The 24,469-nt window shown below is 47.2% G+C and overlaps 1 protein-coding gene across 1 annotated transcript in view; it reads left to right on the top strand.

Moving 5' to 3' along the window:
- Nucleotides 1-8,699: 8,699 nt before the first annotated feature.
- The window catches only part of BMP6 (bone morphogenetic protein 6), a 94,177-nt gene continuing 78,407 nt past the window's right edge, over nucleotides 8,700-24,469 (top strand). Inside the window, exon 1 of the mRNA XM_030041794.2 lies at nucleotides 8,700-9,569. Coding sequence (XP_029897654.1) covers nucleotides 9,134-9,569 — 436 coding nt within the window. The 5' untranslated portion in view covers nucleotides 8,700-9,133. The remainder of the gene's footprint in view (nucleotides 9,570-24,469) is intronic.

Below are 24,469 nucleotides of genomic sequence, written 5' to 3' on the forward strand. Positions count from 1 at the left end.
TTGCCCAGGGGCTCAGTCCTAGAGAGCAGTCCTGACAACATTTAATGTCAAAGTAGGGAAAATGAGGGTTCTGCAGCCCGAGGTCTGTCTGCAGGGGCTGTCCTGCCACCCCAGCTCCTGCTTAGAGAGCAGCCACAGTGCTCTGGCTAGAAAGCCCGGGCAGAGCATCACGCTAATGCAACTGCGCAGCTTCTGGTGTCTGAGCTGTGGTGTTCAGAGTTGCACCGAGTATCTCGAAAACACCTGGAAATGACTTTTTAATTGCTTCTTTCTGAGGCTGTTGGGTTTTTGCTGGAAGAGTCCCCTGCCGCAGAGTAGAATAAGCTATTTGAAGTTGGCCATGTGTCAGTCTGACAGCAAAGGATCAGTAAGGTGCAGCGACCTTATTCTGAACGTGACCGTCTGTGCAGTGCAAAAAGGGGATGTGGCTCTGGAGCCGTCGTAGCAGCTCTCCCCTCTCCCCAAAACTCCTCTGAGCTGAGCTGCCTTCTCAGTGCGGGCAAGGTACTTCCACACACCAGAGGTACTTGTTTTTAAGCTAATCCTATCTTCCAGTTGACATTATTTATTTATTGTTTTACATTATTTATTATAGTACTGTACTTGTTAAATATGAAAACAGTAACAATACGTTAGGGGTTACTCTTTCCGCCCCGTGCAAGTCACCCTTTTACGCGTGAGCAAAGACCCACGCAGACCCAGAGCAGATCAGCTGCCCGAGTCCCTCCCGAACATCTTGCCGGGGCTGGGGCTGGCAAGGGCAGGTTTTACCTGATTGCAACCCTGCACCCACAGTCGTGCTAACCTGTGTGGGTGTGCTAGCTCGAGGGAGCAGTCATGCTGCGTTACAGCCCAATGACACGGAGCTGCCGTGTCCCAACCGGCTTTCCCATGGGCAGCCGTAACCTCTCAGCCTGCATCCCCTGGGGACTCGGCAAGGTCCGGGCTGCCGGCACTCCGCAGGAGGAACGGAGGCTTCGGAGCTTGCGTGTGAGCTGGCCGAGACAGAAAATTTGAGGTCTGCTTTGGGCCAACAGTGCAACAAAGACAAGCCTTGCGTTACAGGCGTGCTGTTGCTCTGGAAACTTGAAGCCTCCCATAAGCAATGCAATTACTAGCTGGTTATCACTTCTGCTTTACTGAGGAGGAGATTTCGTTAGTTTAGAGAAGGCTAAGAACACAGAAATAGATATATTTTTTTTTATAAGGCTTCCTCCTAATGGCCTTTAAAGAGACCACATTTCTTTCTCTGTGATCACTGTAGGACCTACCTCCAGAAGGCAAACGTATAAAATCTTTTCTATCAGCCTTTAAAACATTTCCTGTAGAAAAAAAGATTACTCTCTTTTCTGAGTTACCTCATCTTGAGCTGGCATGGAAACTTGTTTAGCGCACAGTAGCAGCTGCATCTCTTCAGCTTAAATTGATATACAGCTGCCTCTTACCTCAGCTCTTCTCCTGACTTGTTAACAAAATTATTATTGCAATGTGCACCTCTTAGATCTAAACGTTAAATGGTGTTTGGGAACAACTCATGTCCCCTAGAAGATAATAGTGTTTTTAAAGTTTTCTAAGCCACTACAGTTCTTGATGTCTAAAAATGCCTTTGTAGACTTGGTGCCCTGTGCAGCGTCTTCCGAGAGCCTGCTTTTTCCTAAAATACCCATGTTTGGGTTGGCACTGTATGAGGTGTCTTTTAAAGTGAACGTGAATGAAACCAAGCTGCATCTACTGAATGTCCGTAAGCAGCAAAGAACTGTAGGAAACTTGTTTTATCCCCCAGAGCCTGAGGAGGCCACAAGGCAGAAAAACCCCTTGGTGGCAGCTCTGCCGCAAGAAGGGGACGTGCAGCTCAGCGGCAGCGGAGAAGCCTTGGAGGTGGCCGAGGATGGGAGAAGGCACCGAGCTGCCCGCCGCGCTCCCTGCAGCTGCCCTACCCAGGAGGGAGATGTCCGCCGGGGTCGGGGTGGGATGGGTGTGAGACCGCTTGGCTTTCTGGTACGAAACGTCTTCCGAGCGTAATGCAGCAGGGAACGGTCTCCGACATTTATTTTTGGAGGGTGTTTAGGGACCGTTGGGTTTGAAGGCTCGCCCCTCTGTGCAAATAGGTGAGGGAAAGGCAGTCCGAGTACAGCCGCCTCTACAATGGGATGCTGCTGGGAACGGTGTTTGTATTTTCAAACTTAAATAATCTGGCAGTCCTTGCTGTGGCGTCATGCTGTTTGGGTCTATCCCAATTTTATTGAAAAGTGTTGTTGAAAAGACATGTTTTGCACACTGATCAGAGCTGTCCTCATCAGAGTTACTTTAAATAAGATTCCAAACTTCTTTTTCCCCTAGTTTTGTTCTCTCCGGGATATTTTCCAATCCCATTCTGCAATATTTGTTAGCAATCTTAACAGCTGTTCTTTCCTTAATTATTATCATTGGTCTTGCCGCTTTGTTTTTTTTCTGTTCCAAAGCACAAGGTGATGACCAGGCCCTTGTATCTCAAATATACACTTTTTCTTTTGTCTGTATAAAAATGTGCACCTCTGAAGGCGAGTGAGCTCAGGTGCTCGGCCCCAGGAACCGGTTCTAGGTGCCACTCTGCAGCGCACCAGCCACGCCGGGATGTGCGTGCTTGCAGCTGGCAGCAGGATGAGGCAGATGTGGAAGGGAATTATTTCAGCAAAGTACGCTGCCTAATCCTCCTCTTCTGTTGATGGGGAGCTGGATAGTCAGAGGGCTGAACAGCGAGTACCCTAGGCAGGATGGAATGGGGAATACACCTGAACACCATCCTTACCACACTCAGATAGAAATTACACACTGACTCTAGTAACTGGCTAATGCAGTCCTGCGCGGTTTTGGGTGTCTTTCCCCTTTGAAGAAAACATGAAGTGTTAAAACAGAAACCCAGGTGTGTTGGGCATACAGCTTTATAATGAATGGGTAGATTGTTTGGATTAAAATCTTCCCAAACCTGTGAAGCGTAATCCCTTTTGATAACACATGGCATGTTCTGAAGTTATCAATGGTATTTGAAACCATTCATGTTTTTGCAGCTTTCCAGTTTCTTTATGGAATTGCAAGGGCTTTTACAAGCTCACGGAGCTCACCGTTTGAAATACCCACTGGCACAGGGGCAGAAATGGCAGCTTCTACAAGGTCTGAAAGAGCTCTCAACGCTTGGAAGAGGGCTTTCCTGTTAATTTAGCCCATTCTGTTAATTTGCCAAGGTTTAAAGCTGGACTGACCTAACAGAAAACTTTCTGTTTCCATGCGGCTCTATGAAAAAAGAACAAACATAAATTAATTGCTAAACAAAAATGTAAGACAGAGTTAGGTTTACTAATGTATGCTTATTGATTTAAAGCATTAGAACTTAAATCCAAATAAAATATTTGAAGACGGAGAGTCTGGTAAAGATCCACATACGGACGCCCCTTTACCTCTTCATCCTTTCCCAACCTTAACCTATCATATAGACATCCTGGCATTCATTCATTATACCTCATGTGGGCCTAAAGGTCATGATGTACCTGCTAAAACCACAGTCTTCCAGTTCAGCCTCACATTAAGAGCTACCCCCATCAGTGTTTAATTTTTCCTGCTCAGTATGCCAGACAACGTACATGGAGGGACATCAGCTGAGAGCTCGCCAGCTGACACCAGCTGAGGATGGTGTGAGGACCTCTCCTCTTCTCTTTTTGCAGCATCCACGTGCTCGCAGCCAGGTACCTCTCTAGTTTTCATGGTTCATAAGAAATTCAGTTCTTTCCCTGAGACCCCACTGGAGGGCACAAACTCCAGCTGAAGCCCTCAGGACGTGGTGCTGTGTCTTTTGTACAGGTGTAATCGTTACACAACAGATGTGGACATATCTGCACAGCAGCAGAAGGTCTGATTACAACACAGGCACGCCTGCAACCCAGCTTATATGGATTACAAGATGCATCTTTGCTACTGTTGTTACCTATGACAGCAATAAAAATGGGGCCCTATTCTTATGAAAATTGTATCTTCACTATATGCAGGCTAAAGGTAGCCTCTTACCTCATGTTGGCTAATGTATTTCTACATTTACTGACCTTCCGCTTATATCAATCTCAATTCTGCATATAGAAAGTAACTGTCTTTCTAGTTTACCGGGTCTAATTTGCAGCCCATACAAAGCAGATTTTGCTGTTTCCCTTTTATAGTCGATAATTTACTTTCTTCAGTTTTAAACAGAAAAAGCATCACTAGCAAAAATAAAATGAAAAGCAAATACTATGAAAAGACTCAGAGAAAATATATTAATGATACTATATATTAGTATTTATTTAATTGCTGCTATTTGAGGTCAGTTTCCCTTGATACTGTTGACTTCAAATAAACTTTAAGCTATAATTGTTTGCACATAAGTATATCCTTGATAGGGTGGAGATGGTGGCCAGGGTTGGAACAGAGTTGGAATTGTTTGTGAAATGCGTACTGGGACTTTACTTCACTTTTAACTGTTTGCTTTTGCAAGGATAGTGGTCCAGTCGTGTTGTTGAATTAATATTTATAACCATTTTTTAAAAGTGTTCTGATCTGGGAAATCATCATTGAATATTTTTAGATGAGATTTTTCAGTAAAGAAAGTAGTGGTTTGCTATGTGCAAATAAGATGATGTTACTATTTTTCAACTGTCCCTACTTGCAGTGGAGAAAGTAAGTTCAGCAAGCGAAAGGAAAAATTTGAGCTTTCATAGCAAATACTGTTTTTAGCCTGCTTCGATCTTTGAACTAAGATTATACTCAACCACTCTTTCTCATTTCACAAGCAGACCTTGGAAACCAGGACACTAAAATTAGGAGGCATGTTTGCATTTTCAACCTCTCCAAGTGCAGCACTGCAAATAGTCCGTTCCAGCTATGTCATTATTGTACAACATTGGGCCTTTTTTTAGAAAGCAAACGTCATTCTTATTACTTACACCTCTTCCACATTGCTTTAAGAAAATGCCTGCCTTTGCTTGGCAAAACGAGTGCAAAGACAGAAGCTGCCCTTACTGCAGTGTCCTTGCTGACCCCGTAAGCGCAGGAGCCTGGGTTCGTCGCAGGCACTTTGGCAGCCGATGGCTCAGCTGGAGGGAAGGTGGGAATGCAAAGTTGTAAAAATCAAATGTCTTCTCTGTTTTCAGGAGGTAGAGGAGGGATCACTAGAATAGTAAGTTCTGCACTATATTCAAAAGTATATTATTAGTCCTGAAAAAAATTAAGTTCAAGGCGTATTATTCTGCTAGAGTCGTGTAGTTCTGGGACCTGAAAAGCTGTACACCTGACAGCATTGACAAAGGTTTTGCATATACCTCCTCATGAATACAGATGAGGTGGTGTATTTTAAGGCATAGTAATGGAACCTCCCTTTTTTTTTTTTTTTTTTTTTGTTTCATTTTTTTTTTTTATTCCGAAAGCTTCCAACTAAAGTTAAATTACCTCTTTACCATTTCAGTGGTTCATATGCCTGGAACTGCTCTTCACAACCTGTGCATAAAACAACCAAGAAACCTAATTTGCTTAAATAAGAGCGAGGAACATTTGCTAAATGAAGACAGCTGAAAATCCAACAAATCCTTTTCAACTAGAAACAGGTAGCCCAGCTTTTAATTGCATACAAGCTAAACACTAGCACTGCCAGAAGAAATTAACTGCTGTAGTTAATCCTTGCTGGCATCATGCCACATCTTGGAACGGGAGTCCTGTGGGGTACGGGCTCTGTTCACAGCTACGTGTACAATACGTTCCCCACGAAGCACTGAGCAGGTGTGGGTTTTTGAATACAGACTGAAGTTTGGCTTATGGGCAGAAAATTAAATAAGGATTTTTCTGGGGGAGGTAGGAGACCTCTTTGAATTATTAGGTTTTGGTGTTTTGGGTTTCGGTGGGGTTTTGTTTGTTTGTTTGTTTGGGTTTTGTTTGTTTTTTTTAAGAGAAAGAAAAAAAGGTTTTGTTGCTGACTTGCCAACGAGGGAAACTTCTAGGAACAGACCTGAGTTTCTCCGCTTTGCCACCAGATGTCCGTCATGAGCAGGGAAAGCTGATGATCTGAACGATATCCAGAAGCCTGTATCCATAGCATTTTTGAAGATATGACAGTGAAAGGAAAGTTTGAATGAAAGTACACGTTACCGGAGAGTTTTGGATGGCAGATACGCTACGAAGGCTCCTTGGCAAGCGAAAAATTCTGCCGGTAGCACTACAGTGTATGTTTAATTAACTCTTAAAACATGTGTGTCAGCCTGCAGCCGTTGCCAAATACATACATAGCCTTTGCACTCCTCCAGAGAATTAGGTATTCAGCTCTCATCCGAAGTCTTTAAATCCTCTGCAGAAACTTGCCCTTTCAGATGGCAGGAATATCTGAAATCTGTTGCTGTAGGTGACCTCTGTAAGAAGACTTAATTCTTTCCCCCCCTCAGCGAGTTGCCGAGTGTCACGGTGACTTTCCCAGGTCTGATAGCGTTAGCTGAAACCTACAGTAAAGCATTCACATCTACAGGCAAAAGGCATTTCCAGGGATAAGTAGTGTACATCTCTGGGAAGCACTGCTGAAAAAAGTGAAGGACTTAAATGAAACTTAACAAAAGGTGCAATGACTTCCTAAGGGAGGGTGTTAGCTTCCCAGCTAACAGTTCCCACAGGAACTTTTAAGAATAAGGTAACTTAACAGGGAAGCACGGAAAGGTTTGCTGTGTGTCCCTGTCTCCAGACTGCCTCAAACTCAGATGCCTAAATGCTGTCAGCTGTTACTACAGCTGCTATTTATTGCAGTAACCTTTATGCAAATGGAAATATTTCAAATATTTTTCTTTCAGGTGATACACATTTGAGCATCAGAGAAGCAGAAACACCCAACAGCTGCCCTAGAGTTAAATGCTGCCGGTTGCTAAATGGGCACCATCTGTGCCCAACTTCAAGAGGAGCAGGGGACACCTTGGGATGGAAGAGTTCATTCTTTGGAGATAATGGTATGATGGGACGCTTCCCTCTGTCGCTGTCAAGACAGGAAGTGGAGGCTACAAAGCTCTGCTGGAGACAGCGACATGAACTACGTCCAAACAGGCTCAGAGACTGGGAAGCGAATGGCACAGAAGTGGCTGCTCTCTTCCCTCGTCACCTGCGGGTAAGTACCTGCCTGGGACATCTCCCTCACTGACATCAGGGCTCCTGTGCTTCCTTCCAGCTTCCAAATATCCCACCTCAGATGGCTATAAAATACCTCCTTGGCAGGCTGAGAGGGACACAGGACAGCTTGTGCACCAGGCTCTCCTCCTGGGAGCCTGGGTTTTCCCAGCAGGACCCCACACCGCCTCGCAGAAGGAGAGGGGTGTTGCTTGCCTCCTCTCAGGGAGTGAGCCCTCCTCTCCCTGTTTAATCAAACCAGCCCCATTGCTCTAAGCTGAGAAAAGTGGATAAGCAAATCAGCAGTACAAAAGTTTCCCTGGACATTGCCTTCCCCAGTCCTTGGGGGATGACACGGACCTCTTTCATGAAGGTAATGGGGTCCAGTATAGCAAAAGGAGTGTGTTGGGTCCATGCTGTCACATGCACCCTCACTTTCAAATTCTGAGTATCTTCACAAAAGGGACAGTTGCAAAAGCCACTTCCATACTCTTGCCTCCCACCCCCATGATATCTATGCTCTAATCTGCTTAAAGATGCTTTTTTTCCTTCCAAAACAAGCTTTTAAATACCCAGTATTACGATGTTCCTTGACTGGTGCGGTTAAAACACCCATCTGTAACCTTACTTCCACATAAGCGAACGCTCGGTGTAACCTCCACTTCTGAAAAGAACATATTCTGTCTTGAATATTCTCAGCTGTGTCTCTGGGAAACTGAATATGAGCTTATTGCCAGATTCTGATTCTAATAAAGTTAATGGAAATTTTGCCAGTGACTTCAAATGGTCCAGATATTATTCTCAGGGCCAACTCCTATGAAATTATCCCAGTTCAAACCTAGAGCAATTGCACTGATTTCAGCAGGGCTAGCCTGGAATTACTCATCTAACCCGAGCAAGATCCATGAAGTCAGAGATCAGCATATGGAAGAGCTGCTCCTCGCTCAACCTAACTGCCATTGCTGGAGTGTTGGATGGTGGGTTTTTTTTCTCTTTTTATGAAAGGGCTGAAATCAGAGCTGCAACCTTAGACCTTTACCGTAGGAATGGGTATGTTCTTTTATAGCAGTATAACCTGTTTCACAGTACGCAGACGCAGGCTGGTACTTCATCGATCAGGGCTGGCGGGGCATACCTGCACCTAGCCCTTTACCAGTGCTCCGTGCCCAGTTTTGCAAGGTATTCCAGGGAAAGCTGCAGGGAGCCATAACCCGTTAAAATGAACAGTGAGGCTTTTTCAGATTTAGGATAGGTAGCGCTCCACCTATTCTCAGGACAAATAACCGACACCCTTTGAGGGCCGGGAGCGGGGGGGGGGCGAAATCCTTCTTTTAGGAAGAAACAAGCCGGCAGAGAGGCAAGGCTGAGGCGGCCGGCGCCGCTCTTTGGCGGAGCGCCGCTCCGAGCGCGGCAAAGCGGTGACAACCGACGGGGCCGGCGCTTCTATAACCTGCTCCGCCGCCCGCCCGCCCCCGCGGGGCCGCGCTACCTGCGCCCTCGCCCGCTCCCCGCCCCGGAGGAGCGGCCGCCCGCCCCGCCGAGAGGCGGGCGCGCTGGTGATTTGCCTTCGCCGCCAGCAGCCCCGCTCCGGCCAGCCCGCGGGGACCGGGGCTGCCGCCGCAGCAAGCCGCTCGCTCGCTCTCGCTCCCGGGCAGGGGGAAAAGTTCGCTGCTCTTCTTCTTCCTCCTCCTCCTCCTCCTCCTGCCCCATACGCTGACCCCCCGGGCAGGGGCATGGCGAACTGAGCGGCCGGGCCGGGCCGGGGGCGGCCCCGCCGCACCTGAGCAGCGGCGGGGGGGGGCCTGCCCCGCGGTGCCCCGCGGGCGGCCATGCGCGGCGGCGGTGGGGGGGGGCCGGCGCTGAGCCCCTCTGGCCTGGCCGCCCCCCGCCGGCCCAGGCGATAGCCGCCGCCGCGGGGGGGCAGGGCTGGAGGGCGGCGGGGAGCCCCCGGGGAGAGGGGGAAGCGGGGACCTCGCCTGCCTCCGCCCGGCCGAGCGCCATGCCGCGGCGGCTGGCCTGGCTGTGCTGCTGCTGGGCGCTGCTGAGCGGAGCCTGCCGCCCCGCGGAGCCCGCGCTGCCCGCCGAGGGCGGGGAGCCGCCGCCCGCCGCCGCCGCCGCCGCCTCGGGCTTCCTCTACCGGCGGCTGAAGTCGCACGAGAAGCGGGAGATGCAGCGGGAGATCCTCTCGGTGCTGGGGCTGCCCCACCGCCCCCGGCCGCTGCCGCGGGAGCCGCCGGCCCCGCCGCCGGGCCGGCTGACGGCGGCGCCGCGCTTCATGCTGGACCTCTACCACGCCCTGGCCGAGGGCGCGGAGGGCAGCGCGGGCGCGGAGCGGAGCGGCCGCCCGCCGCCCCCCGCCCCGCCGCCGCTGCCCAGCTCGCAGGACAGCGCCTTCCTCAACGACGCCGACATGGTCATGAGCTTCGTCAACCTGGGTGAGTGCCGGAGTTGGGGGGGGGGGGCCCGTCCAGCCGGCGGACGCCCGCCTCCCGGGGAGAGGGAGCGAGCGGGCGGGCGGGCGGTTGCTGCCCGGGGAGCGCGGCGGGGGTCTGCCGGCCGGGACCCACCGTGGGCTGGCAGGGGTTTCGGCCAGGAGGGCAGCTCGCTTCGGTGAAGGGCAGAACCTCCCATCCCTCTCGCAAACGGTTAAAAAAAAAAAAAAAAAAAAAAAAAGGAAAACAACCCCGGGACGCAAAACCCGAGGTCGACGGGAAAGAAAAGGGTGTCTTATCGTTTCTTTTAGTAGTCGTTTTGTCCTCGGTACGGTGATAGCGGTCAGAGCCCGTCGTTCAGGATTAAACCCGCCCTGCTCTGGTGCCCGGGCAGCAGCGTCGGGGCCGCGCCGGAGCGCAAGCGGCGCTCGCTCCGTGCGAGGTCCAGCGGGGCGCGGGCGCCTTTGGGGAGGAAAGTACGTCCCCTGCTACTCCACGGTGTCCCCGTCCCCTCTTCTTTTGAGGGGGTCCGAGCTAGCGTGGTGATGGATGCGTGACTCCGTCTAGGGTATTCTGGTGGTGGAGCCTGGGAACGCGATAAAAGCCCGTATCACGTGGAGATCTCGAAATAAGTTCTGTTAGACGTTAACCTGCTCTTCAAACAAATCATGCTGTCAGCGTGTTACTGATGCGAAGGGCTCCGAGGTGGGCATTTCGGTGGGAAAGCCATTAAGCTTGTTTCTTGAAGGAGCCCTGAATACTAGACTGCAATTGTGAGGAAACAGTGTAATTAGATTCAGCCTAATGCGGAGATTGAAAATATTTCAGTTGGCAAATTGCAGTTCCTTTTTTTAGGGAATTCCTGTGAAGCTCAAGTGTCTTAGCCGGTCGGCTGAAAACTGTGTCTTTTCACTGGTGCTGCCAGAGCTGCGCGCCAGAACGACAACACCTGTGAACAGCTTGCCTTGTTTTTTAAAAAAAAAAAAAATACAAACTGTTGTGCATTTCCTCATCTAGAACAGTGATATATCACTGCAGCGGGAAATTTCTCTGAGCTCCCAGCACCGGTAGATGCGTTCAATAGCTTTGTACCACGGTGTATGTATTTAGAACAAGAGCTGGGTAATTTTTGTACCTGATGAAAAATCCCGTAGTAGGTTGGAAGTGCCCCCCTTGCACCGCAAATGGTTGTTGAAGGACTTGTCTATGTTGAGATTGAGGTGACCGCAACTCCCGCAGGCACAGCTGAGCTGCCCTGGGGTGTTCAGCCCTTACAGCAGCACAGAGCCCCGTGGACTCCACGTGCTGCGGGTTTATTGGTCAGGGTCTCAGCCTTCTCACTTAACATTAACTCGGGGATGTTTAGGTGGTGCGGCCGTCTCAGAACTCTGCTGCTTTTGATTGAGACATTCTGAAATCATCCGTCAATGAAGCCAGCATGGTCTGTGTCTAGCTGGGACCCTGAGACCTGGGAATACTGTACGGGTTTTGGGTCCAAAGGGCAGATGCTTCTGGGCTTCTCCCCTCCCAGCCTCCCTAAACCTCTCTGTCCTTTGAATATACAGAGCTGCTGCTGCCGTCTCTGTTCTTTGCCTTGGGAACTTTCAGGACCTATACTTGGAGCTGAGAATTTAAGAAGCGTGGTGTCAGCTGTAGGTGTCTGTAAGGAATCCCTATAACACGTTTTATTTAAAGGATGCGGAACGAGGTGCTTGCAAGGGGCTGGGTGGTTCCCAGAGGAGCTGTTTTCAGGGAGAAGTGCGAGCGTGTGGTGTTTTAGAAGGTATTTAGCTGCCTGCTTCATAAAGCACCAGGAGAGCAGTATTACGCGGTAGACCTGAAAGTGTGTGTTTCTTTTGAAAACAAACAAACAAAAATTCATATGATTCAAATCAGTTGTGATAATTTGGATCTAGACACTTATGTAACAACAAGGAAAATTATTCATGTAATGTAGTAAAATAGCACGATTGAAATGCTAGTTATGAGTCTCAGGAAGTATGAATCAACTGCAGAAATTTCTCATCAACTTCCAAGTTCCGAGTCATAAACCATAATGTCATTTAACGTGATTGTTTGTTACCAGAGTGTTGGCAAATCAATGGGCTGAGACCAAACAGCTGTTCGGCTGTTTTCTGTAGCTCCTCTGACATGTCAGGGATTTTTGGGGGTCTTTCACATGCGTATTGACACTTTTCCACTAAACAATAATTCATGCCAGAGAACTAGAGGAAGCCTAAGGTTACGTTGTGGTATAGGAACCGAAGGTGTGATGGCAGAAAGCCAGCCTGTGATGTATCAAAGTGGCTTATCAGATGTAGTCTAGAAAATGCAGCAAAAGATGGTGGGATCGCAGCAGAAAGGGAAGACTTCCTGACCTCGGGGACACTGACTGTTCCAATGAAACATATGCCAAGCAACCCTGAAAACCCGCAGCTGGAGTCTCCTCATAAGCAGACACTGCCAGAATTACTTTATTTAGGATTTTTTGCATGTGATCAGACCTATAATAACTTCTCCTTGGTTAAAATTGGCTTCTGAAGAGCTTTGTGTTCAACCTTAAAGAATTCCCTTGCCATTACTGAAGGGGCAGTTACCAAAGAGATGTGAGGAGCCCTTGCTGTTCTCTTGGGATCAGGAGCGTACGGCATTACGTGGGTATACCTGGTGCAGGTTGCCCTGAAGATACGTGCGGCTCTGTGGGCGTTAAGTCAGTGCAGGTGGCCGGGGTGGCCTGCCTTCAGGTGCTGATATTGCTTCTGCTGCAGCCCAGAACCAGGCAAACATTTGATGATGCATCTCCTTGTGCTGGAAAGCCATCATCTAGGTCAGCTGTGCAGAGAAGCCCTACTTTGTCCTGAAAGTTTGCAGGTGTTGATGTTCTTTTAAAAGTGCATCTGATTTTTCCAGCCCTGTAGCCCAAAAAGAGTCAGTAGCTTGTAGTCACTGCTGATTTTAAATGTGCAGTGCTCCAGCCCTTCCTGACCAACATACATATTCCTTCAGTCTGGGGATACAGCAGATGGGTTTTCTGTCTGGGGAAGGCTATGTTTCCATATGTGCTCAGGGCACAAGTCCTCCTTGTCGAGGTCTTGCAAAGCTGAGGGACTTCAGGCAGTGCAGGCTTGTCCCAGGCTCAAAGGTGATGTCCTAGGAGATGGTTTCTTTTGGGGGGGGGAGTGAAAAAAGCAGGACACAGGTGTGAAGGTTCTCCAGACATGGGGAGTTGCTGTCTTACAGGGTGGACAAGAAACATCAGTCTTCGAAGTGTAGAGTCTGGGATTTATCTTGCCTGCCTGGTGTTGTCTGCACTGTACTGTAGACTTGTAAGGTGTGGACAATGATTCCCAAAGGGGCTGACTATAGGGGAACTTTGAGTGTCCAGGGTTTCCAGGAGATGCTTAGCACTGTGTTTTATAAAGCACCTGGAGAGCAGACATAAGTGTTTCTTCCCATTACAAGTAAAAACATGCATAAGATATAAACCAGATAATTTAGATAATAAATTTCATTTATCAGGTTAGATACCAAAAAATGATTTGACAGAAAGTATTATCTACCCTTGGTAAACCTGGTCCCTATTTTAGGAAGATGATCCTCAAAGTGTCCATTTAAGGCGTTTTCCCTAGGATGAGGCACCCAAAAAGTGCCCGTTTCTTTCCATTTCCCACACAGGAAGTCTGGATACCTAGCGCAGATGGAAACATCTGCATTTTAGATCTCTCTATTTGGGATTTATCAGACCAAGCAGGGTACTGACCTTCTGTGCCAGGGGAATGGCTGTACAGCAGGGTTGTGGTGCCTGGCGGGGGGGGCATTGTGGGCTAATGGGTGTTCTCGTGAAACTGTTCAGCTCTTCTTGTAGGAACATCCTTGATATAAATGTAGCACTGGCATGTCTTGACACAGCACTGTTGGGAAAATAACATCTATTAACATTTCCTATTTGACTAATGTACCTTCCTCCTGGCACCAGGTAGGGTTATTTCCTCTTTCTCCTTGCAAAACAACCCGAGGTTGGTATGGAGATCCCTCTTTGAGGCAGTAACATTGGATTGACAGCTGGACTCAGACAAGCATCCCTGTATTTTGTTGCCAAGACTGTTTAAGCAAGAGACATATCGAGTTCCTCACAACAACCCCCTTCTCCCTCAGTCCAGGGAGATGAGGAGCGAGGGGTCACAGCTCGGACCAAACTGCAGACCAGGGCCTGGGGGCTGTGGCAGATCCAAAGTCTCCCTGGTCTCCTCTGGTTCATCAGTGCTGACGTGAAGGGGAGCTACTCTCCAGCCCCTGTTTCACTGGCTGGTGTCTTCAGAGAGTAGTACGTGCCATGTGTAGCAGCAGAAACAAAAAGACTTTGCTACTTTAACTGTGGCCAGAATTATTCCCTGTGAAATGAGAGGTGCTGTGGAGCAATCCTGTGTCAAAATGGGGAAGAAGCTCTTCTGGTCCGCACCCATGCCTTCCTATCCTGGCATCCACACCAAGGGAAAAAAGCCACGTGCTTCCCCCAAGAAAAACCAAGGAACCCAATGACAGTCTTTGCAGGTCATAGTCTCTGCTATGACCCAAATCTTGGGGCTGTTGACAGCTGGATAGCTGTGCAGGGAAAGTCTGAACCCATCAAACCCTCCAGAGATAAGGGCCGTAAAAAGTGTGCTTTTTGGGGTGTGGTGCCTGGTTATCCCCAGTGTCATGCCTTTTTGTAGCAGACTAACGGCATGGACTCACTGTATCTCTGTACTTCTGGAGAGAGGGTTTTCCCCTTTATCACAAGACCCACAGGTCTCTCGGGAGGACTTCACGCAGAAGGATGAGGGGAGACCTAGCTGTTTGCCAGGCAGTCCTGCAGGCAGCCCTGAAGCTTTTCCACACGATTCCACTTGCGACCATGGTGAAAAGCCTCTTTTATCTTTGAATCCCCAAACCCCAGGCAATCCCCATCTTTCCTGCAAGACTTCAAGTACCTGCTGGGGCAAGGGTGCTCCCTTTCAGTGCAAGGGAGCCGCTCGGAGGTCAGCGTAGGGCTTGCTGTACAAATACTCTCTCTCCCCTTGCCTATAGAGCAGCAACTTATGGATGTGATGTCTTCCAAACAGGCTTTTCATCTTTTTGGCAGCTGTCACCTACCAGATTTCCTTCTAGGAATGATCTTGCACAAATCCATGGCATGCACTTAGGTGCAAGCAATATGCCTTCCCTCTGCATGGCTTTTCACAGGAGGGGAGCGGTGCTCCAGCATCCTTACGTGCATTTCTAAAGCAGGTGAATTTTTTCGTCTGAAGGATTTGATCAACCCACCCGCCTTTTTACTGGTATCATGCTCGCTGTCAGGGGATATGAAATTAGGCAACCAAGATGTATCAGGGACGTTGCATGATTATATTGACGGGACTGTACCATTCATACTGTCATCCCATCTGTTTATATTCTTGGCCACATGTTGTAAAGGTCAAGACATCTACTCACAGGGAGTAACTGGAGTGTGTGATGCTGCGGATCTGGCTGTGCTGCCAGCTGGCTGTGTACAGCCTCGCGCTCTCGGCATGCGAGCAGCGTCCTCCACGTGTGTCCAGAGCAGGCCAGTATTAGAAATCATGAAGCTGACGATGGGAATGAGTTTACCGACTTCTGCCAAGCCTTGTATACCGGGCTTTGGTGCCAAGACAGATCCCAAGTGTCGGAGAGCAGCCGTACATTTGCTGTTCAACTGATGCAGCTCAAGGTCCTCCTTTATGTCATCTCCTTGAAGTAGTCGTTGCTTGCGAGCTGCCTGCAAGCATGCAGCTGCCTGAAGTCACGATTAAAGAAAGGGCAAATGGTCTTTTAGAAGTCCTCAGCTCCTCCAGACTCTGAATTTGAGGGACTGCAGTCATCCTTCTGCTTTTGGCCAGGAGCCCTGGAAGATGTGTGGCTGCCGGAGAAGCTGCCGTTCAAAACCTGCACTGTTGAAATGAGTGGAGGGTCACGTTTATGTAAGCAGTTTATCCAGGTCTAAGTGTCATCTGGACTAAGCTACTGGAACCAGACCGTGTGCCGTTAGCAGGATTATTCTCTGTCTTGTGAAAGCTTTTCAAAGCTTGAAAATTTACACCGTCTTAAATTTGGGTGAAATGTTGAAGTCTTACTTAAAACAACAACAACAAAAAGTGATTGTAATTGGAAGAAGTTAGTATTGCCAAAGCAATCTCGATTGATTCGAGTCAAATTTTGTATGTATAAATAACAATATGTATAAAAAGTTGCATTTTGAAACACAAACCCGGGTGCGGGGTTAGTTTGTTTGGAATTTTTGGTAAAAATAAAAGCAGCGCTTCCTAGTTCTTTTCCTCAAAGAAAGTTGAAACTAAAACACTCCTTATAAAAAGGTTTTCTTTTGGCAGTTTTCTTCCGGCGAAACATGGCTTCATCAGAAAATCACTTGGGCGGCTCTGTCGTGGAGGTCTCGTGCTGAGCTCTGCAGGGACTTCTTGCCGCAGGCTTGCACCTCCACCGAGGAGCTGCGGTCCTTGCCGGGTCTAGCCTGGTGCATCGCGGCGGTGATGCTCTCTCTCGTAGTTTTAAATATAAACTTTCAAGTGGTGTTTGTGATTTAGGAGGAAGGAAGGTGGTGTTTAGACTTTCCATGCCGTGGAGGCAGGATTCTTTCTGAGTCGTCTTGCCTCATTGCTAACTTGTGAGGGGTTAGAGGAAGGTACAAGTTACTTGGGACGTAAACAGTCCTGTCGTGTGTTTCTGCTGTATCCCAGCAGATGCACAGTAACGCTGTTAAGTACGGTCCACCTACTAATCATTTAGCATTTCTGTTTGACCATTTATATAGCGATGTGAAACAGACAGCAAACGCTATTGCCTGAATGGAAAAATGGCTCATGGCTGAGAGATTCCTGTTTGTTTTAGCAGGCATCGGACCCCAGAGCCTGGGAGACTGAGGTTAAGGACCAGAAAGTCATTTTCTGTGCACCTGATTCTTGGAGGCTGGTGTTGAGTCACACCTAGGTTCCCTGTTTGAAGGGGCAGTGGTTTTAAACTGAAGGAGGGTGGGTTTAGATTGGATATAAGGAAGAAATTTTTTACAGTGAGAGTGGTGAGACACTGGAACAGGTTGCCCAGAGAAGCTGTGGATGCCCCATCCTTGGAAGCGTTCAAAGTCAGGTTGGATGGGGCTTTGAGCAACCTGGTCTAGTGAACGATGTCCCTACCCATGGCAGAGGGGTTGAACTACATGATTTTTGAACGTTCCTTCCAGCTCAAACCACCTGTGATTCTAAGTCTGGAGAGGGCGTTTGGGACTGGGGTTCTCCAGCCACGACACGCCGAGGGCAAGGGAACGTGCATGAAAACCATTCAGCGGCTTGTTTCTTTCCACCTTTTTTCTGGTCATGGCTGGCAGAGGATGAGGAGCGGTGCCTCCTGCCGCCTCCTGCGTGGCTGCAGCGCTTGCAGGAGGGGTGGCCGGCACCAGCACCCCGAAGAGGCGTCCGCTCCCCGGGGAGCCCTGCGGCCCCGCGCTTTGCACCCGGAGCAGGTTCCCAAGGCGGTGGCTTTGGGAAGGGCACGGGGTTGCAGCTGGGCTGTGGCAGGAGAAAAAAGCTTAATTAAAGAAACTGAGCCCCTGTGGGATCGCAGGGGTGTTTAGTGCATCGTAGTGGACTTTGATTCCTAAAACCTGCTATGGATCAGGGCTGGTATTTCCTGAACTTTCAGTTACTTAGGCTCCCAGGCTAAGAAACAGCCTTATAGGGTTGGGTAGATTTTGGGGGTGGTGGGGGGTTTTTTTTGTTTGTTTGTTTTTTAGGTTCTTTTTTTGGTGATGGCTTGAGATATTTTTTGTTTTGTTGTTAAGGGCACAAAGATTTTGTCAGCGCTGCCTGCAGCTCTTTTTATTTTACGTTGCAGTGCTCATCATAGCACAATGACAGAATTGAATCAGTGGTAGCAACAGTGGGAATTTTTGGCAAAAAAGGATAATGTAGACAGAGCCGAAGTGTTCTGCTAACTAAAACAGTAGCTGTATTTTCAGAGAGCTAGACATGACTGTTTTGATCCAATGTGGTGTTAATCACAAGAATACATAACTGCTTTCCTATGAACTTTCCCCTTAAAAATATCCAATGATATCACCTGATGTTTTGCACGAATGCTCAGTATAACCAGAATTTAGAACAGCTGGCTCCATATAAACTTGGAATATTCATAGGTCAAATATTAGTGTATAAATAAAAACATTTTGAAAATGAAAACAGAAGCACAGTATTTGAAATATACTCAGCGTGCAGATGTACTTCATGGCTTGAATAGCTTTACAAATTAATCAAGACAGTGTTAACACTTGTTCCGAACAAGTCAAATTTCCCGATAATAAATGAGAAAGTGTTTTTCAAACAGTATTCCAAAGATGTGTTATTCCATGTATTTTAATGGTCGTTTGCAGTCTCAGAGATGTATGAATTGGCTATTTGAAGCCCCCTTTTAAAGAAGATGTATTTGATCAACCCAAAGTCTTACTGGTAGCAAATGGAAAGCCACAATTTCTTTTATCAAATGCAGGCTGTAAAATATGCCCCGTTTAAAACATGCACACAAATGTTCATAGTGAGGTGTACTACTGTATGCAGGCGCAGATGCAGCGTTCTTATCTTGTCACTGCATCGTGTTCACGTGGTGTATACGGTCAAGGTATTAGACACTCTGTTTGTACAAGGGCTAAGGGGTGACATAATGTCTATTGAAGCACAGGCATTTAGCTCCACACCAGGCAACAAGGAGCACTTAAAAAATGAGAACAGATTAGAGCTTGTGGACAGGTTGTGATAGTCGCACCCGTAAGCCAAGAGGTGTTGGAGGGAGGAAAGGGTCTGCAGTTTCAGTGTGAAACAGAGGTGCCTTCTTGCATCCTTGTGTCTCCTGGGCTTTCCAGACCATTTAAGAGAGAAATCCAGGAGAGTAAAGCTGTAGGCAGTCAGTCGTGGTCCTTTTACAAGGAATAAAATTGTCCAAATGAGTTGGAAGAAATGTTGAACTGTAACAAGCACGTACAAGATGCAAAAGACTTGTCTGCCTCTGCCTCTGTAAACTCTGTAATGAAAGTTGTTTGGACATGAACACTTGCTGCAGCCTAACTTCCATATTTTTCAAACCGCGTTAAAAGTATCTGCATTAACGCTCTGTATCAGGGAATAAAGAAGTGGTCAGAGCTTTGATTCCTTGTGTCGCAGAGGCACGAGCTCCCTCTGGCTGAATCCAGATGAGCAGAGGTTGAAGTGGCAGTCTTTAGTCGCCAGATGCTCTGCAGGAAAAAAGGAGGAAGCATTTTCTCTGTCACTTACCGTGGGCTTCCCATTCATGTTTCTTCTCCTCTTATGCCCGCGCTGGTGGCGTGGTCCAGCTCAGCCATGATAAACACGCTTCTTGGTGCGGGAAGGGGCCTCGTAAGCTTTTAATATACCTGTGGCTTCATCATGATGCCAAGCCTGGTTTCTCAAGACGTTTGCGTGCAAGCAATGAGGGGCTTCTCCGCGAGCCTTGTCCTGTGTGCACGATTTTGGTGCAAAATAGTAGGAGCATAGTTCTAAAATTTAAGCCTGGTACGAAACTGGTATTTGAATATCTACACAAAGATTTGATCTGCAAGTACAGAATCCAGGTGCTTGACTTCAGCGACGAAGCTTGGAGAAGAAACCATTTTAGAAAAGCAGCAGTCTCTCTTGCCCACAAACTGTCATCCTGAGACCGCATTTCAAGCATGCAGACCCTTTTGCTTAATTATTGTAACATCAAACGTCTTTGACATGAAAGGGACCAAGCAGTGGCTATGCAAGATAATGACTTGTTTATAAAAATAATTTAAACAGCATATGAAAAGGATAAACATGCATGTCCTGCCAAAATTCACTGTATGTTCTGCAGGCTTTGGTGATTGTGAATCTCTTGGCTTGCCCTTTCAATCTCTTTTTTTTTAAATGCACAAAGAAAAAAAGGCAGAGGGGGAAGGGAGTGAAGAAAAAAGGGAGATGTGAAAAAAAAGTTCTCATATTTAAGGAAGTTCCAACTTATTATGCTATGGAAGATAGCTGGAGAGAAAATACATTTGTTTAGCGCACTACAATAGAGCTTTTCACTTTGAGATGTCTGTGTCTTGTTTCTTGCATGTGATAGTTTTTACACTTTAATGATTGTAGCAGCTGTCCTGTCCAAAAATGTTCCATTCTGCAGGATGTGTAGTGCTCGTTACTTACTAGACGACGTAAGGATACTGCTCTGTCTCTTATTCAGGACCTCAAAACACTTTGTAAGCGTTGAAGTCTCACAGAGTGCTCTGACAAACGTAATTCGTTATTATACTCATTTTCCAAATGGCTAAGCTGAGGCTCAGAGGGCATGACTGGACCGGGGTTGTGATAAGGTCTCTGAAATTCTTGTTTCCAGTCCTGCGATCCAACCATGAAACTGCGCGCTGCGTTACCATCCTGGCAGGTCCCCAAGTGGCTTGTGGAGTCAGTGGAACAGTAGGGTCTTATTTGGTGAAACCCGTCCTTCTTCAGGTTGCAGCATCAGTCATCTGGAGACCGCAGGTCATCTCTTGGCTTAGGCTTTAGTCCTTCCCGCTTGTGAACCTTTCTCATCCGTGTTGCACAATCTGTGCCTTCTGCAACCACGCTCCAGTAGGGACGCGAGTCCTCAAACGTGCTTGCAAACAGCTCAACATCGGTAATGCCTCCGATCTCCGTCGCTGCTACCTGAACATGAACATCCACCAGACGTCCATTTGTATATGATGTCTGCTATTTGCCCTAAGTGATGGCTTTTGCAAGAGAGCAGCTATTCCTTTTGGGTCTCTGACCGAACAGCGCAGAAGACACCTGGGTGCCATCAGTGGTAGCATGAGCGTGTGGACAGGCTCTGGTTTTATGCCTGTGTTGAAGTGTAGCTCTTTTACGTGGGTGTAAGCTGACATCCATGAGGAGCTGAATAGGAAAGATGAAAGCGGTCACAGGCTCGCACATTTTTCACTTGAAACTATTGGAGAGCCTAGTAAAGGTTTGCTTGACTTTTGGTAACATCCATGACAATGATAAAGTCCATGCTGCAGGGGGGTAATGTCTTTTGGTAATGTCCATGCTGCAGGGAAGCTAGTAGTAGGTGTTCTTCTGAGTTAACTGATAGTTTTGTTGAGAGACTCCGAATAAAAATACAGTGTAACGGCTGAAGTCGGTATAATGACTCCTTTATGTTTCAGGAGCTATTGGGATTGGGTCTGCCTGATACTTTTGCTATCGCTAGTCTCAGTAAAAACAATTTTATGGGGTCCCAAAACAGTCTGTTGCTTCTGGCAGCCAGAGAGCTGGCAGCTCCGACTCACTGAGGCTTGAAGAGATAGTTCATTAATTCATGGCACTTTCCAGAATAAACATGGCAAACCTCCTCTGAAATAACAGACGGTAAATCCTCCTTGTCACTCAAGACTGCACATTTGTCTTTAGAAAGGGACCGTGAAAGAAGCTGTCCATCTCCTAATAAATGAGAAAATAAATAGAAGAAGAATTGTGCATTGTGTCATACTTGACATGGCGAAGCTTCGGGGTGGAATAACAGCAAACCTTGCCTCCCATCTTATCCCTGTTAAATGTGGACTTAAACCAAGCAATGCCCGCTGGGCAGACTATGAGATGGTGTAAACTATCATAGCTCTTCGGCAGGAATCCCGGGTGGGAACAACGGCCTTTTTTACTCCTGCTTTAACTCTTTTTGGGAAGGTAGATTTCAGCACCTCTCGTCTTTAGGTCCTCGGGGATGGGACCCTCTGGTTTCTCTGTGCTGCGAGACTTGTAAAGGTTACTACAAGCTGGGGTTGCTCAGAGCGCACAGATGTTTTGTGCAGCTTGTTATTTTCTATGTTGGAGGTTATGAGTCAGATTACTGTTACCAAAATGTTTATGTGAAATCATTTCTGAGTCATATATTTGCATCATATACAACCTGTCTGACAATCAAAACATTCAGTGCTCAGCTAATGATTGTACTAAGTTTTCCAACACTCTGCTCCAACATAACATAATTACACAGCGAAGTGCAATATATTACTTTGACAGGGTTCTTCATGCATCTTGTGATGTCAGAACATCATCATTGCTATTATTTGAAATTATCAGAGAAATATGGACTTTGTTGCACGAAACAAAGTTAAAAATAGTGAGAGGCAGTCCCTCAGAAACGCAGTGCCCTGCATATGTTCCTGGAAACGTTTTTTTTTCCTGTCCCCAAGAGAGCATGTATTTCAAGAAGCTGCATAGTGCTTTTAACCTTGTTCTCTCCAGAGAGGTGCCTTATTAGGGTTTATTGGTGAATTTACGGACAGTTGTGGATATTTGCGTGGAGAAATTGTTTCAATACTGGGATTCAGCAGCAGCCCAGGAGGCTGTTTGGTAGTTTCTGTATAATACAGTTTATAAGATGGAACCAAAGTATTTTTAGCCGCATGGAAGACATAAACAGTCTGTAAACTACAGCTTAATGCATGCTGTGTTTATCTGTTGTGTGAGTTCTAGTATAAATAGGGGTTGCTTACAAAAATATTCTGAATAATTAGGGCAAACATTTAAGATTATATTTACCTTCAGGTGTGTGAGAACTAGGGCAGGAGTGTTTGCTGCCATGTCCCAGTGAATTCAGTAGCTCCTCTTTAATTGTTTATTCTAGAATGGGATGGGGAAGAACAAAGCACCCCCCAACTCTGTGCTGAGAAAATGGTCAAGGAGATGAAAAGTACGTAGGGGCATAGTGCTGCTCTTTTGTTTGTTTTTAAATAACAGTCCATGAAAACGCATATGGATATTGAAATGGAAAATGATTTTAGGGCTGACTTCTCTGAATTTGGTTTACAGTCTTTTGGAATTGGCTTTGGGAGCTCGGTTACAAGCGTGAAGGGCACTGGCAGGTCCCTTTAAGTATAAAATATCATTGCATTTCATCGCTCTTACTGAACTGGCAGTGTGCAAAGCGCAGGATGGGTTATGATGACATTCTTTACGTTCCTAGTGAAAAAAGTATGGACAATACAGTAGTGGACTTTCCTGGCTACAAGTGTCTGAACCGTGCTTAGTAATTAGGGAGCTCGTGTTTGGAGCAATAAAAAGCATCCCTGTGCAGTATTAGCGAGCACCATCTTTGCTTACGCGCTCTCCTTGGCCAGCGTCAGTGGCAAATACATAATTGGACTATGAGGACCAATATATTGTGAAGTGTAGTGGAAAATGCCAAAAAAAAATTTCAGTTGGATGAAGTCCATTTGTCCTGTGCTAATTTCTAGCCCTGTAAACAAACACAGCTGCTGAGTGTAGAATCAGTGCTCAGAGTGGTTAAAAACAGTGATGCATTGCTAGTGAGATCACGGCAGAAAAAATATGTAACATATGAGGCTGCAGTAAGGATCAAGACTATCCTCAGCTCTGATTAATTGTTTCTGTTTATATATTTTCATCTATTTATGATGCTGTAGGGTAACTAGAATGTAAAGATGTCTTTTTAGTTGCCAGACCATTCAGCTGAAACAGTCAGAGTATTAAGTATTGATGAGCCAGTTGTCATGAACTTTTGCAAAAGGGTGTGAATCGGTGACCAAAGGCTTAATAAATGTATATGCATGTATTTTATATTTCTCTTTTTCATACCAATATGTCACCGGTTTAGTTATCTGGGCTTTGTTGTTATTTGTTTATATACATGAAGGATCCATGCAGGTAGGTTTGCCTGTCATTTCATCTTTATTAAAGTATCTTTAGAAGTACTGCAGTACTGAACAAGGGACATGAGGCTTCAAACATCAGAAACCTCGGGGCCAAGCCTGCTAGGTCATTGGCAAAGCAGCAGCACTTACACTGTAATTTGTCTTGTGGTCCAGTTATATGTTTTGACGTCCCTGAGCTGACTAATTGCTCTGGGGAAAAAAAGAAGTAAAGAACGGTCGTGGTTACTGTAGAAAAGAGAGCTTCCAACCTCTTCTGTCCATCGCATCAATTATTTAGTGATTGCTGCATGGTCATCCCCAGATCTAGCATAGGGCTCCTATGGTTTGCCACAATGCAATTAGGTAACGCGCTTGACGTCGTATTGTGCATCGCCTATCCTAACTGAGCATTAAAGAGTTGGGTTTTTTTTTCCTCCTTGGCTTTGAGAAAAGAGAAGGCTAAAGGAGCTAGATAGTTCAGGTGGAAAGTAGTGAAGAGTAGATGTGACAGAATATTAATCACCAGGTGTGATTGATCAGAGTGGTTGTCAGGGAATCCTCCAGTGCAACACAGCAGTGCGTACGGTGTGTGCTGAGGGTGGCTGAGGTAGCAAGGCCCACGTGCTGTGTGTGAGCGTTCACTGCTGACAAGGCTGTGGCGGTACCCGTGAAGGCTTTTTGCCAGGCGATTTGCCCGGTCCTTGGCCGGCTTGGTTGGACGTGTGTTGCTGGGAGGTTGTGGAGCCGAGACGGGTGTCCTGGCTCCTCCGTGGTTTGCTGTGGGCTCTGCGGTGGCAAGGCAGGTCTCTGAGGCCCTGGCTCTCCACCGCTCGTCCTGTCCCACGGCCCTTGACCAGTTGCCTCGAAGCCCCGAGAGTGGCAGGTTATCTCCTGCTGCAAATCTGCATCTGCTTTGTCATATTAAAATTTTCTGTGAGATAGACTTGGTCTTTTGAACAGCTTCGGTTTGAAAGTTTTGGACGTTTCGTAGCCATCTGGGGCTTTGAATTGTGCTGGGTGCTTCACCCCGTGCTCTCCTGGGGCACGTGGTGGTGCCACCCTCTTCAGATGCCTCTCGGGCCTTGAGAAGTAATTGGGTGTTCGCGTTGATGCGTACTGGACTGTGCTATCCTGAATTTTGTCATGTCTGCAGAACGTGACCGGGGTCCCTCAG

Source organism: Aquila chrysaetos, chromosome 18, assembly GCF_900496995.4.
Source record: "Aquila chrysaetos chrysaetos chromosome 18, bAquChr1.4, whole genome shotgun sequence".
Lineage (NCBI taxonomy): Eukaryota > Metazoa > Chordata > Aves > Accipitriformes > Accipitridae > Aquila > Aquila chrysaetos.